This window comes from Orcinus orca, chromosome 10, assembly GCF_937001465.1.
Source record: "Orcinus orca chromosome 10, mOrcOrc1.1, whole genome shotgun sequence".
Taxonomy (NCBI): domain Eukaryota; kingdom Metazoa; phylum Chordata; class Mammalia; order Artiodactyla; family Delphinidae; genus Orcinus; species Orcinus orca.
The window spans coordinates 37,977,279-37,988,800 of NC_064568.1; the positions used below are offsets into that span (position 1 = coordinate 37,977,279).

Genomic DNA, 11,522 nt, shown 5'->3' on the forward strand with positions numbered 1-11,522 from the left:
TAACAGGACTTAAGACCTCTCGTTACTTTGGTTAATGCAGCTCTTGATAATCATCTAGCTCTTGATTACCTTCTGACAGAACAAGGCAGAATCTGTGGGATAACTATTACTTCCTGCTGCACCTAAATCAGTGTCACAGGACAGACAGAAGTTAATAGTAAAGAAATATACACCCAAGCAGAATGGCTTCACAATTTTGGCAGGGGTGATATCGCCTCCGTCGTCTGGTCAGCAGTTAGGGAAGCCCTCCCAAAGTTAACCTGATTCCTTCCCTTTCTAGGCTCTCTTGTGGCTATTACTGTTCTTCTCCTTTTTGGCCCTTGTCTGTTTAAGCTTTTGGTTAAGTTTGTGTTTTCTAGGCTTCAACAGTTTCAAGGAAGGCTCATGATGGCTCAAGGATTTCAACCCACTCCAGCCAAGGGTAACCCAGGTCCCTAAAACAGTCAGCAAGGGACTTCTATACCTATAGGGTAGGTTAGGATCTGCAGCCCCTGTCCAGCAGGAAAACATTTCAGAAGAAGACGACCTCCGGTCCCTTAATCCTTAAAAATAAAGGGTGTAGAATCCCTCAGGGGGGAATGAGACAGGCTGGGACCTGAGACCCTTTGCTGCAGTGCTTACACCTGGACAAACATCTCCTGGAGCAACAGAATACAAGAAACTCTAAGGGAGTAAAAATAACCACACACACCTGCAACTGGGGCAAATTATGAGCAAGACGCAAAAAAACCAAAAACCCAACTGCCACTTCTGAGGTGTTGGGAGCAAAAGCAGGGGACTACTCAGGATTCCTGCCCACGACACCACCAAGAGGGTGGGCAGACCACCTAAGTCACCCCTCTGGCCTGACCCATGGATGTGCCCCTACTCTCACTCCATTTAAGGAACCAGCTCGGAGCCACCCTCCCCCAAACCCTTGTTCCCCCAGCAAGCAAGCAAGGGCACCTGTTGCTTGTTGGGCACCTGTTGCTTGTTGGGCACCTGTTTCTTATTTTCACTCCCTTGTTCTGCAGCATGAGCCCCAATAAAGCCTTGCCCGAATTTCTCCTCTGGCCTCTTACCAACTTCTATTGATTAAAGAGTCCAAGAACCTGGGTCAGTAACACTAAGACCAGCGGCTGTCTGATGCGGCCGTTCCAGCTTCAGCTGATAACATGTTTATTGCATTAGTACAGTCGGCCTGCCCCACCCCCACCCCCACCCCAGCCTGTTCACAGCTTTCTGCTCACTGCCCAAAGAGGTGGCCCTTCCCCCAGGGTGGGCATTCTGGGCACCTCCCCCACCCAGGTCGTTGCTCGGGGACCCTGCTTCTCTGCCTCCTCCTGACCAGCTGGACCCTGTGCGCAGCCTGGGCCGCCCCTATCGGGGTTGCATTCAAGGATTATTCTCTGTTAATAAATAAGCCGGCATGGCTGCCTGTTGGCCAGGGCCTGTCGGGTCGGTGTCTTCCCTCCACCAGGAACCGCTGTGTGCCGGGGCCCTAGCTGCTTCCCAGGGTCTGACCACCCCCTCTCTCTGCTGCTGCCACCTCCCCAGTCCCCAGTGTGGGGACGGCCGAGTCACCAGTGCGCTGCGCTGCGCGGCCCCCGCTCAGCACGCAGTTCTGGGGCGTGTGTCCTCCGGTTGCGGCCCTTCCTCCGCGACTCGGGAGGCGGTGGGCGCGGCGCGGGCTGCGGACGACACATTCGCAGGGAGTTCGTACCACCGCCGCCCGGCTCCACCAGCTGCAGGAAGTCCCGGTACCAGAGCTTGGGGCCCGTCGGCGCAACGGGCGCAGCATCCTCGGTCCGGGCCAGCCTTTCAGCCTGCGCAGCACTCAGCACGTGCAGCGCCAGGCGACGCATTGGCTGCGAAAAGCCCTGCTCCACGGCTGCGCACAGGTACACGCCTGAGTCCCCACGCCGCAACCAGCGAAGCAGCAGGCCCCGCATCGTGCGTTCGGCTCGCTCCTCTGCGGGCACCTGCAGGCCGGATCAGCGTGAGGCTGACGTTAGGGAACAGGGCGGGGCTCGCCTGAACGTGGGGGCGCGTCAGAGACCACCCCCCAGTGGGCGGAGAAAGGGCGGGGCTTCGTTCGGACTGGGCTGGGGCGCGGGCGTCAGGCGCCTAGTTAGAGGAATGGGGCCTCACCAGGATGCGGAGTGCAGGCAAGGGGCCAAACTGGGCGTTAGGGGTCTGGTTGGGCGGAGACTCACTGGGCAGAGCTGGATCGCATCTAGATGTGCGGAGCAGGCCAAGGGCCTCATTAATCAGGGCGCGCACTTCCTGGACGTAGGAGTCGGAACAAGGGCCTGGTTGGGAGGGGAGTGAGGGGAGGCTCACCTGAGTGTAGGCCGCCTCCCCCGCGCGCTGGAAGGTCCACTCCACGCGCGCCTGCAGCGAGCGGGGCTCACACTCCAGGAAGGCGCTACCTCCCTCCACACCGAACACCTTCCGCTCCAGCAGCGCAGGATGGGATGAGTCTGGGGGCAAAGGGAATGTCAGATTCAGACAAGGCAGGGCAGGGTGGGGCAGTCTTTAAGGGATGGGGGGTGAGAGCAGCTGGGACACTCACCCCCGGTGCACAGTGTGCTGGGGTCACCGTTCTTTACATCCTGCCGTCGGAACCTCCTGGGGAGAGGGGACATTAGAGCCTCCGTGAGCCCTTCTTTTAGCCAGGGGCAGATAAAGACTCCCTCCAGGCAGCCCGCCCCTGATCCTACCCACCTCTTGGCACTGGGCTGGAAGCGCGTGCACGCGGCCCCATCCCAGGCGCAGTAAGGGTCACGTGCCAAACAGCATTCGGCACAGGCGCGGCCGTGGGCAGCGCAGCGGTGCAACGGGATCTGGGCCACCCCGCTCCGAGAGGCTACGTACAGTTGGTGCTAGGGGTACAAGGGGCTCCAGGCTGACCTTGGGTGGCCCCGTGCCTGCCTCCCATAGGTCAGGGATCCCTTCCCCCATTTGACAAAAGGGAACACTGAGGTCTCAGGTCCCAGTCTAGTGAAGGCAGAGCCTGTACTCGAAACCGGGGCTTGTAATTACCAAGAGAAGAATGGGGGTGGGGGCACCTGGGAAGAGGCTGGGTCCATTCCGCCCGCAAGCCTTCTGGTCACTTACCCTCTTGGAGGAGATTTGCATGCTGGTGACAGCAGCTGAGTCCTGAGAGGGAGGAGGGGTGCTGGGATCAGAGCTCCGTGGGGTGGGGGTACCCCAGGCAATGGGGGCTAGGCCTCACCTCAAACATGTGCAGCTCCTCCAGGAGCAGCCCCTCAGCATTAGGCCGGCCACCCTTGGGGACGGAGATCACCTTCAGCACCGTGCCAGCATCTGCAGGGATGAGAAGGCTGAGTGACTCCTTGTGTTCCCTGACAGCCAGGGCCAGGGGTCTCCTCACCTCTGAGGCCTCCACCCTCCGCATGGTTGGGATGGTGAAGAATGTGGGTTGGAGCAATCAGAGCAGCATCCAGAAGGAGATGGGGGCACAGCCCCCGGGAAAATATGGAGATGGGACTGAACAGGGGGAGATTCCACTAACAGGCCAAAGAGCCTGAGCTGGGTCTTGTGGGTGGTCGTGGCAGGACCCTGACCTGTGCCAATGAAGAGGACGTCGTAGTATCCGTCAACAGCTGCTACACGGTCCGCAGTGATCTGGGTGAAGGTGTACCCGGCACCCACTTGTTGGAAGAGGGGGCGCCCCCCCATGGGCAGGACCGAATTGTACATGAGCGGGTGGTTCCGGGCAAACTGGATGACATCATCAGGAAAGTCCTTGGTGGAACTGAAGGTGCCAAAGGTCTTGCTGGGGCACTGGGGGGTGGGAAGGAGGCATGACAAGGATGTGGATATGAAGGCCTGGTGGGCAGCCCTCCACAGGACACCTCCCGGAACCTGGAGCATGTGTGAGTGTGTGTGTGCGCGCGCACGCACAGGGGGCGGGTGTTGGACAGAGCCCTGCCCTGGGAATCTGAGAGAGGAGCTCCAGCCTTGCCTTTGGGGGTCTGAGGGGGAAACATGGCCTTCCCCTGAGGAGCCCTGTCTAATGAAGATGATGTTTTCCCACCCATAAAAAAAAGAAGACACAACATTCACCAAGAAAACCCCAGGCCAAATTCTCCACCCCTGAAGCTTTAAGTGGGTTGTGGTGGGAGTCCCTGGGCTACGCACCATGCCAGGTCGGGGGTAGGGGACACGGCCCTGGTAGGACACCCACTGGTGCACGGGCCCCTCCTTGTGTGCAAAGGGTCCCAGGAAAGCCCGGCGCACATCATTCATGCTGTACACGCACACTGCGGAGCCCTGGAAGATGCTGCTGCAGGTGAAGATGTAAGTGGAGTAAGGGGCTCAAGTGGGGCCTAGCCAGCCTTGCCCCACTACCTCCCACACCTCACCTGGTCGTGGAGAAGACAGCATAGAGCAGCGGGGTCCAGCGATCCCGCGAGGACAGCAGGAACACGTCCTCTGCAGGGAAGGGACCAAGTTGGGGGAGGGTGCACAGCCAGGCTCAGGGTCTGCGCCCCTGCGCCCCCTCCCCACACCCCATCCTCCATTATTGGCACTTACGCAGCTGGTCAAAGTTCGTATCGCCCTCAGCACCGGGCACTGAGCACACCAGCCGCGCCTTCAGGAACGTAGTCCACTTGTTGACCAGGCTGCGCTGGCCACCCACGTCGTTCTGCGGGGTCAGTAGGAGGGGATGAGGGCGAGGCCCCAACAGACAGGCAAAGGGGCGGTGGCAGGATCACCGAATGTGGCCCAGGGACTCCTCACCCTGCAGATCTGGCCAACGCGGGACACAGACAGGCGTCCCAGGGCCGGCGTGGCCTCCACTGCCGACTCACGGAAGAAGAAGTAGATCTTGTCGTCGTCCGGGTTCTCACTCTCCGGGATCCAAAAGACCTTGACGAACTTGGGCTCTGACCACAGCAGGAGGCGTGGGGTCAGCAAGGTCCTGGCCCTGCCCCCTGCTAGGAGGCCCAGGCACTGCCTCCCCTTTCTTTCGTGCCGGCAGAAGCCCTCAGGGCAGCAGCTGACCACCCAGCCTCTGGGACCAAGTTCAGATGGTGCTCCCCGAGGACACAATCGAAAGAAAGAGGGCCTGAGAGTCAAGAAGAAGCCACGAGAGGGCAGCAGAGACCATGGCTACCTGGGCCCACAGGCAAGCAGACCCTGGCCAGTGGTGGGCCTCTCACCTCTCCCCTGGCAGTTCTCTATGCCAGTGGGCCAAGAAAGGAGGGATGTGGGGTACCTGGTTTTACCTTCACTCATGAATCTTCCTCTCTAGCAGGAAGTAGATGCCCCCACTCCTGCTTCAAATACTCTGCTGGGTCTCATCACTCTTAGAATAATCTACCCTGGCCCTACCCTGTGCTGACAGTCCAGACCCCTTATCATTGCTCCCTTCATGAGTCTGTTCATTGGCTTGTTCCTGCCCCCAGGGTCTTTGCACTAATTATTCCCTCTGCTTGGAATGCTCTTATGCTCTTCCCGCAATCCTGCTGTGTTTTGGGCATTAGCGCATACCTTTTCTCAGCAGGGTATCTTCCTTTCCCCAGCCCTCCCACCACCACCACCGCTGCCTAGTCTCCTTTTCCCTTCCTCTCCATTCTCTCATTATATCTCCTGGCCATTGGAACTGATCTTATTGTGTATTAGATCTGAGGTCTGTGAACTCAAAGAGGGCACGGGCAATACCTATCTTGTCCACCCTGCGACCCAGTGCCTAGTGCAGGGCTTGACCCAGGGTAGCTACCTGGTGAGCACTCACGGCTCACTCCCTTTATGGGCCTTACTCAGCACCTGCTCTGTTGGAGATGAGGGCCCCCTCCCAACAGTCCCACCAGTCTTTCACCGTTGAGCCAGCGGGAATCGTGTGGTTCCGTTCGGAGACTTGAACGATGACCCAAGCTGCGGAAGATGGTAAAGTCCCGGCCCATGAGGTCTGCGGCTACTCCCGAGTACAGCTCTTCCCCTGTAGACACGGCAAGGCTGCTTAGTGAAACCAAAGGCTCTTGTGGTAGGTTGGGGGCACTGTGGAGCTCTGGGGGCTCTTGGGGAGTCAGTGAGGCTATGGGGGATCCCTGGGGCTCTAGGGAGGGTCTTGGGACTTTGTGAGATGCTAGAGTCTCTGAGGGGTTCCAGGAGCTCTCTTGGGGCCCCAGCCTTTGGACTCACCCACCAGCACGGAGGCAGCCCGATGCCTGGGGTCATAAGGACTCTTGCCCTTGCCATCCTCTAGCCTTCGAAGGTCCAGCCGGAGCATGGGCTCCTGGGAGGCAGGGGGGAGTTGTTACTGTAGGCCCTTTCTTACCCTCCCAACCTCCCTCCCTGACCAGACCCAGCCTTACCTCCAGCCGCTGGCCCACCTCCACAAATGCACAGGTTGGGTGGAAGGCCCCTGTGCCACAGGCCAGCAAGTGGGTGCGGTTGTAGGCATGCAGCAACTTCACGAAGTTCATGCACTCAGTCTAGCGCGCACGTGGGCAGGGGCAGGAACAATGAGGCCTCCGCCAGGGAGGTGGCCTTAAGGGCTCCCAGCTCACCAGTGGCACTCCCACCCCTTCTTTTCTGCATTAGCCCAGGCAAGTACTAACATGGGCTCTAGGGGCTCAGGTGCCCTTGGTGACCAGCCCGGCTCACCTCTCACCAGAATGGGTTCATTGGGAAGCATGCCTGCATTGCCCCCCATGACGCAGAGGCCTCCAAGAAGAATCACATAGCCCCCACCCTGACTCACTACCTCTGGACTTCAGCCACCTCAACCCTCCTGCCCCCATCATAGCCAGAACAGGCAGGCTTCTGTTTTAGCACTGCCCATCTCTAGAGTGAGGGGCTGACCCTCCCCACTCCCACCCAGGCAGCCAACACTCACGCCAATGTCCTTCCCTGCCCAGTTGCACTCCTCTCGCCATTCCACAGGGGCCGGCCAGGCCAGCTATGGGGAGGGTGGGGGAGGGAGAACACAGGTCAGGGACTCAGGATGTTCTCTATGCTGCGGGTGTCGTCCACTCAGGGGGCCCATCCTCCAGGAAGCCTGGAGTGGGGTCCCGGGGCGGTGCTGAGGCTGGGGGTCCCTGGCACCTTCTTGGCCCGCTTGCTAATGTTGTCCAGGCTGAGGGAGGCCACATGGTTCTCAGCGCCCACAAACAGGCGCCCACGCTCCTCATCCAGCAGCAGAGCTTCGTAGCAGCAGGTCCTCTCCAGCCTGAAGGTCCGGAGACCGTGCTGGGCCTGGAGCTCTGTGGGGCGGGGACACCACTGAGGATTCGCCAGTCATGCTAGGAGCTTCTTCCAGGCCAAGGTTGTACGTGTGACCTGGCCCACACACATGTGAATTTACACGCGTGTGAGTTTACACTCAGGGGGACAGGCCCACCCAGGGTCAGAGCTTCCAGGGTGGGCAGTGCAGCCCACCCCTGCCCCCATGGGGGAAGGAGGTGGAGCTTCTAGGGCAACCTCAGACAAGTAGTGTCTCCAGGCGAGTGCACGGGGAGGCAAGGGTTCTGGGGTAGGCCTGCATGTTGGGACAGCCAGAACCCCAACCCCAAAGTCAGGCTGAGGGTTCTCTGCCACCAGCCTAGGTTCAGTATGATACCACTGCCTAGTAACCACCCTGTGTAGGGGGTGTGGGAAGGGGGCTCTAACAGTCCCCACACCTCAACTTCCCTGGGAGCAGGGGATGGAACAGAGGCAGGATCTGTTGCCATGCTTCCTGGGAAAGCATGAGGAGAATGTGGGCAGAGAGCTTGGGGACTGAGGCCAGGAAAGGGTTAATTGGAGATGGCCTGAGCGTGCCCCCAATCCAACCCAGCCGGTGGCACACACACAGTGCAACAGCAAACACAACGCCCCCTACCCACACTGGGCCCCTTTCCTGCCCACCCTGAGGTGAGCCCTCCCGCCTGCCAGGTGCACCTACCTTGGAAGGAGAGGCGAAGGCGTGGCGTGCTGGGGGCAGCACCCCCCAGCACTGCCACCCAGAGCAGAGCCAGGCCTGGGATCATGGCGGCGGCCTCAGCCCGCCCCATCCCTGCAGCTCAGGGAGCTCAGGGTTCAGCGGGCGTGTGTGGAGGAGCCTTGAGCCACCCTGGACTCTGCCCCGGATCTGGAAGAGAAGGAGCTGCAGCGAGAGCTAGGGAGGGAGGCTGGGGGGAGTCCCCAGGGATCAGATTACAGCCCCTAGGGGAAAGAGGCTGGGGGGTCGCATTCCACTTGCAAGTCCTCCTCTCCCTTGGAGGGTGCCCTGCCTGGCCACAATCACAGACACACCCACGCTGGGCACACCATCGGGGTCAACCCCATACTGGCAGGCGCCTGCCCCACCACGTCACCCTCCCCAGTAACCCGCCCTCATGTACACACACCCACAGGCATTAATTCACAAACTCTGCATGCCTACGTCATGCCAGCCTGGGACTGGGGCTGGGGGCAGTGGGGCACACAGACAAGGTGCTCCTGCAGGAGGGGGCAGAGTACCAACAAGGACTCAGATAGGTGCAGTCATTGCAGTGGTGCCAAGTGCAATGAGCAAAACAAGACAGTCATGGGTGTGCCGGTAACAGGAGGGGGGTCAGGCCTCTGGAGGTAGCTGTGCACCCACGGGCCCACAGAGGAACAGAAGCACATTTGGAGCTGGCGCCAATGGTGTGGGCGTCTGTGAGCGTGAATGTGCTTCTAAGGATCCCTTTGTGTATCTGTATTCTGTAGTGAGTATGTGTGTGTGTAGTGTGTATGCAGGCATATGTGTACATATCTATGTGAAACCATGTGGCATGTGTGTTGTATTACACATGTAGGTGTGGCAGGCATGTGTGCACACACGGCATTGTATGCATGTCTACACAGTGTGTACATGTCTGGGGGTTGTACACTTTGTAAGTACATACGTGTTTGTGTTGCACATGTGTGTATGTGTTTGTGCACAAGTGTGTGAGTCTCTCTGGACATGCAGGTGAGCAAATATTATAACTGCAACGTCAATCACTGCCTTCAACTCTGAAACACTCCGGAAACCCACTTCTCAGAGGGATAAGTGCAGCCGGGAGACCCAGGGCTGGGCAGACGCCTCAGTTTCTGATTTGGGAGCTGCTCCTACTTGGATCCAGCAGCCCCAGCTTTTTGCTTGACCTCTCTCTCCCCACCCCAGAGGGTGGGAGGGGCTGGTCACACACAGAAATTCTGTGAGCTCAGACTTCAGACCCAAGAGGAATCAAGTGGGGAGAGCCAAGGGCCTAAAGCAGATTCTCACCCCCAGCTCGGGTGAGCTGCCCTTCCCTCTCCAGCCTCCAGAGTCTCCCTGAGCCTCTCCATCCCGTCTTCGCCCTCAGGGTTTCCCCATCTTTGAGACCCTCCACTTCTCTGAGCCAGAGCCCTTCCCTGGACCTCTCAGATGGGGTCAGGCTCTGGCTGCTATGTCCACCCTCTCTCCCAGAAGTTGGCTGGGCAGGTGCCGGGCACAGTAGCCCTGGCGTGGGGCTAGGTCCTGGGGTGCATTCAAGCAAGGGGCACAGCTGCCGGGGCACGTTCCAGACGGCTCTCCCCAAACCCCCGCCTAGCTCTGCCGCTTCCAGACCCCTCCCACCCTAGGACTCCCACCTCCCTCCTTCCTTCCACTGACACTTGCCGCTGCCTCTTCTGGGCCCGTGAGGTCTGCGACGTCACAAAACACCAGGTTGCCTTCCCACACTCCACCGAGAGCTCCGGCATCAGCGGCTCCTCACCCTGGCCCCTTCTCACCCTGCAGAAGGGGAGAAGCCGAGGGGCCCTAGGGCACCCTCTGACGGCTCCTTTAAGGAGAAGCCCCCGCCCCCACCAAGCCAGCCGCGCCCCGCCGTCAAGTTTACGGGGCGGATCGGGTGACTGGGCAGGCAGCCGGACCGGCTGGAGTTGGTGGCCAGAGCGGAGCGGGCACAAGGGAGGGGCGGGTAGGGCCGACCCCTCCCCCCGTAGGGCTTCAGAGCAACAGGATGCCCCACGCAGTGGTCCTGGAACTGAGGCCGGCAGTCAAGGCAAATAAGGAAAAAGCAATAGAGACCCCCTAGCCCCAGGCAGCTCTGGCAGAGGGATTGGTCAGATGGGGCACCCCCAGGGACTCGTTTCTTCACTTGTCCCTCCATAGCTGGGGAGCTGGAGGTGGGTAATGAGGGGCTCAGCTGCCATCTCAGTCCCCAGGAGCCAGCTGGGAAGGGCCGGTCAGGGTCAGAGGTCGGAGCGGGGGTTCTCAAGTGGAGGTTTGATGGGCCCCCAAGACCCTGCCCCAGTCCTTCCTTAGGGCTTGGGCCACTTAGTACTTCTGCCACCTGGCTGGCAGTGGCTTTGATGACAGCCAGTCTGGGGCGGGAGAAGAGAGCCAGAGGGGCAGGCAGGGCAGGGAGGCAGGCGGCAAGTCTCACTTCTGCACTGCAGGGTGTGGGACCATCCAGAGCCCCGTCATGACCGGTGGTCCCATGTCTCTGCTGGGAGGTGAGGGGCATTCTATGCCATCTCCATGAACTTCAGTCTTTCTTCCAAGGTTGAAGGTGGGAGGAACTGCCCCACCGAACACAGAGTGAGGTACCCAAGGGGGCTTCAAGGATAGGATGGAGCTCCTACCCCTCAGCGCCTCAGTTGGGAAGGGTCTGGGGTCTTGGCCTAAAGGTGAGTCTGGTGGACACACCCTGTTTGTACTGCCAGGGCTACTTCCTTGGAGGGGTTGAATGTTGACAATGGTCAAGGGGGGCCCTCAGGTCCACCTGGGTGAACATACCAGGGCTTGAGGGTGGGCTTCCACCCCTCAATCCCCCCAAAATGCATCCTGCTGCATCCTCCCCAAGGCTATCAGCAGCTCCTCAGGGGTCTGTGAGGGAGGCCACGTGGGCACTTCAAGTGTGCATGGTTCTGCTGCCCATCTCCTGCCGAGTCCCTGGAGTAGAAGTGTCTGTGTCCATCCAGGGTGGGGCCATGCCCCTCTTTCCTGAACCTCAGGCCTGGTGTTTCTGGCCCAGCCTGGCTGGCTGGTGGGCAGGTGAAGGGTGGGGGTTAGTGGGAGGACCAGGGGCCTTCAGGAGGGGGAGCGGGGGTGACATAACCCTGCCTAAGCTCCTGGGCTTCCAGGATGTGGCCTCTCCCTCCTCCCAGGCTCTTTTGCCTTGGACCTGGGCAGCGTCCCCTGGCCTCATGCAAGCAAACAAAATTCTTTGGCTGTTTACAATTTTCCACCCAAGCAGCCAAGATCAGCAAGTGCCTTTGAGGTCCCTACCCAACTGCACGGTACCCCCTACTTGCCCCCACTGCTTTTAGTTCTTCAGGCCCAGGTCCCAGCCTCTGTTTCATCCCCACCCCCAATCCAGTGTCCATACTGGAAAATGGGACCAGGACCCCCCACCATCTGTCCAACACCCTGGGACTCAACCCCCAGCCGAAGGGACTGGGCTGTTCCTGGCTCACCTGAGCCCTTGGCATTGCCTTCCTACATCCAGATGTGTCCCCCTCCCTGGAGCAGGAAGGGAGATCCCCAGGAGTGGGAGCTCAAGTTGTCCCCATCCCCACAAGGTCTCCTTTCTGCT

General features: G+C 59.8%; 1 protein-coding gene across 6 annotated transcripts; it reads right to left on the reverse strand.

Moving 5' to 3' along the window:
* Window positions 1-1,145: 1,145 nt before the first annotated feature.
* On the reverse strand, window positions 1,146-11,262 carry SEMA3B (semaphorin 3B). Of its 6 annotated transcripts, none has more exons than XM_012532348.3 (17): window positions 7,898-11,258; window positions 7,060-7,217; window positions 6,851-6,913; window positions 6,327-6,446; window positions 6,154-6,247; window positions 5,831-5,950; window positions 4,750-4,895; window positions 4,543-4,654; window positions 4,371-4,440; window positions 4,147-4,288; window positions 3,570-3,789; window positions 3,218-3,309; window positions 3,100-3,141; window positions 2,707-2,864; window positions 2,555-2,610; window positions 2,323-2,462; window positions 1,146-1,961 (listed from the first exon to the last, which is right to left on the reverse strand). In XM_012532348.3, exons 1-17 carry the CDS (start codon window positions 8,004-8,006, stop codon window positions 1,560-1,562), a joined length of 2,244 nt encoding a protein of 747 aa, XP_012387802.1. In that variant the 5' UTR covers window positions 8,007-11,258; the 3' UTR covers window positions 1,146-1,559. The 6 variants fall into 6 exon arrangements, with proteins under 6 accessions (XP_012387802.1, XP_004267877.1, XP_033280325.1 ...); XM_004267829.4 differs by having other exon boundaries at window positions 4,147-4,291; window positions 7,898-11,257; XM_049715767.1 differs by lacking the exon at window positions 1,146-1,961 and adding an exon at window positions 2,112-2,215 and having other exon boundaries at window positions 4,147-4,291; window positions 7,898-11,262.
* Window positions 11,263-11,522: the final 260 nt, after the last annotated feature.

Bases quoted from the DNA above. Each gene is read 5' to 3' on its own strand.
- SEMA3B (XM_004267829.4), bottom strand. From the start codon at position 8,006: ATGGGGCGGGCTGAGGCCGCCGCCATGATCCCAGGCCTGGCTCTGCTC. The intron at 6,447-6,850 runs GTGAGTGTTGGC...CGTGCGCGCTAG, and splicing joins GGGCAGGGAAGGACATTGGC to ACTGAGTGCATGAACTTCGT. The intron at 1,962-2,322 runs GTGAGCCTCCCC...TCCGGCCTGCAG, and splicing joins GGGAGGCGGCCTACACTCAG to GTGCCCGCAGAGGAGCGAGC.